General features: G+C 36.0%; 1 protein-coding gene across 1 annotated transcript; it reads right to left on the reverse strand.

Annotated features, from left to right (window-relative positions):
* Nucleotides 1-230: 230 nt before the first annotated feature.
* On the reverse strand, nt 231-1586 carry LOC131858372 (uncharacterized). Its single transcript, XM_059211600.1, has 2 exons — nt 1269-1586; nt 231-824 (listed from the first exon to the last, which is right to left on the reverse strand). Exons 1-2 carry the CDS (start codon nt 1584-1586, stop codon nt 231-233), a joined length of 912 nt encoding a protein of 303 aa, XP_059067583.1.
* Nucleotides 1587-2505: the final 919 nt, after the last annotated feature.

Below are 2505 nucleotides of genomic sequence, written 5' to 3' on the forward strand. Positions count from 1 at the left end.
ACTCTTCCTCCATAGAATCATGCTAACCTCTCTCCTTGCTCACCTTTGCATAACTACATGGTTCAATCTCTTACAGTAAAGCAAAATGCACTTGTTCACTCCTTTTTTTATTTATCCTTTGAGTCTGAACACATCTATGCTTATGCTATCAATAGCCTTAACCAATTTCTCAATTCTTCTCTTCTCATATTCTTTCTTAATATTATATAAAGAAGCTTCTCCAAGACTCTTCATTTTCTCCCTTGCAGATGTGACCAAGTGGTCCAATTTCTCAATAGGGTTGAGAGACTATCAGTCCCAGTCTCCAGTAATAGAATAGAAAATATCTCAACAATAGTTTGTATGGTTTGTGCTTCTGTCGTTTTAGCTCTAATCATCTTCTTCTTGGCCTTGAATTGCATTGTAGATGCAATCTCCATCAATTCTGTGGGATTCAACATATCCATGTTTATCGGTCCTTGGATAGAAATTGTATCATCATCTTCATCATCATCAACAATCTTCTTAGAAGTAAGTGATCTATAGGTCACTTTATGCTCTTGTGCTTCTTCTTTCTTCTTATCTTCTTCATTCTTCAGTGGCTCAATGAGTTGCACATCATCCATTTGTGCATTCACTTCTGTATCTTTCTTCTCTTCACCTTTACTAGTTGGAATATCTTTTGGTATCATTGGTTCTTCTACTGTAACAGTAGGGATAGATGTAGTAGTACCTTCTGATTCTTTCTCTATCTGAGTAAAAATCTCACCAATCTCAAATACATCTGGTAACTCTCCTTCAATTATCAGTGCTTCGGGAATATCCTCTTCCTCAAATGATTCAATCTATTCCGGTTCCTCTTTCTCCAGTTCTAAAAACTTCTTTAGAATCTCCTCAGTCTCAACTTGAACCGAATGGGATTCTCCAACAAGTAATCTTGTTAACCTCTTCTTGGTCCAGAATAATGGTTTTGATCTTGAAATAATTTCTTATACTTCCTCCTTAGATGTCTTTAGTTGAAAATACATCAGTACATACTCAATTATTTCTTTTTCTTGCCTAATAGTAGTCTTCCATCTAGCTTCTAGTTTATTATACAAAGAATCAGGTATTTGACCTTGTAACTCAATTAATGTTTTGCTATAATGATTCATGTACCCAACAGCTCAATCTTCAATCTATTTCTGCTCTTCCTCATCAAAATGACTATAATTCTTATGTATACCAACCAATATACCATAATTCCTTATGTTCTCCAATAATTTCTCAAGTATAGTGGCTTTAGTTACCTGTGGTTTAACTGTTTTAACAGTAGGTGCTCCAACCACTTTTGACTTCTTACCACTTTCTCTTAATTCTTTGTTTCCTCCTTCATATTTTGTTTCCTTTGTCTCTTCCTCTGCAATAGCTCTGTGTGCTTGTTCTTTCTTCCTCTTACCAGTAGCCTTAGGTGCTTTCGATGCAATCTCCTTAGCTTTTCTTCTGATTTGTATCTTTGGAGGAGGGGGCTTCTCCTTAACAACTGCACTCCTTGTTTGTCTGCCAGTAGGTGCACTAGAGGTTCCTACCTTTCCAACTTCAAATCTGGTTCTAGCTTCAACAATCATTTCCTTTGTGAAGCCTTGTTCCACATCAAATTATTCAACCTCTTTTTGACCTTTTTGGCTATTACCAATTTTTCCAACTTGGAATGTACCTCTATTGATTTCTCTTTAAAAGTTCCAAACCTAGTTACATTGGGATCTATCAGTTTACATAGGAGGCCTTCAGCATAAATAATCAAGATATCTTATCCTACCTCATACCCCATAAGCATAACCTATGAAGTTCTTGGGTCTACAGCCTCAATTTGATAAGTTTATGTATCAACCATAAAGAAGATAGAATCTTCATACATTTTTACAACATGTTTCAGTATCCTTTCTCTGACATGCATTCTCTTTTGGAAATCCTTGAAGTATCCCCAGATTATCTTTGTAAACTCATTACCAAGCATCTTTATGTTGTTCTTAATTTGCAGCATTGCCGGTGTATCCACAGACCATTGGATATCACCTATACTAGGAAAGAAGTTTTGAAATAGAAAAACAAACCAATAATCGATTGACCAAATTTGAATTTTTGCTGCTTATCTTTCTTGATTGATTCAAGATTCAACACCAATTGGGTTCTCAAGGCTTCTTCTAGATCATAATCAACATTCTCCTTCAACAACCGGTAAGCTGTGTGGATAGCAACTTTGAGAATTTTATTCATCCGGCTCGAATGATATACCCTATAACCAATGACCATAGATGCAAACTTCACTTCTGGATCTTCAATCTCATCTACCATCATAGCATGACCATCCCATTTAGATTTTGTCAATTGGATAACCTCATCCTTCAGGATTGTTCTCAGAACAAGAACTTCACCGGTTGCCCATAATCTGGTGACAACATGGATCGATTCCTTTGTGATCTTAAGTGGTCAATCCAAGCACATGAACTGATAATGAATTCTTCTCAAAACATATCTAACATTCTC

This window comes from Cryptomeria japonica, chromosome 9, assembly GCF_030272615.1.
Source record: "Cryptomeria japonica chromosome 9, Sugi_1.0, whole genome shotgun sequence".
Lineage (NCBI taxonomy): Eukaryota > Viridiplantae > Streptophyta > Pinopsida > Cupressales > Cupressaceae > Cryptomeria > Cryptomeria japonica.

Excerpts from the sequence above, each read along its gene's own strand:
- LOC131858372 (XM_059211600.1), bottom strand. The coding sequence starts at position 1,586 with ATGATTGTTGAAGCTAGAACCAGATTTGAAGTTGGAAAGGTAGGAACC. Across the intron at positions 825-1,268 it reads TTAAAACAGTTAAACCACAG|ATTGAATCATTTGAGGAAGA; the intron begins GTAACTAAAGCC and ends GAACCGGAATAG.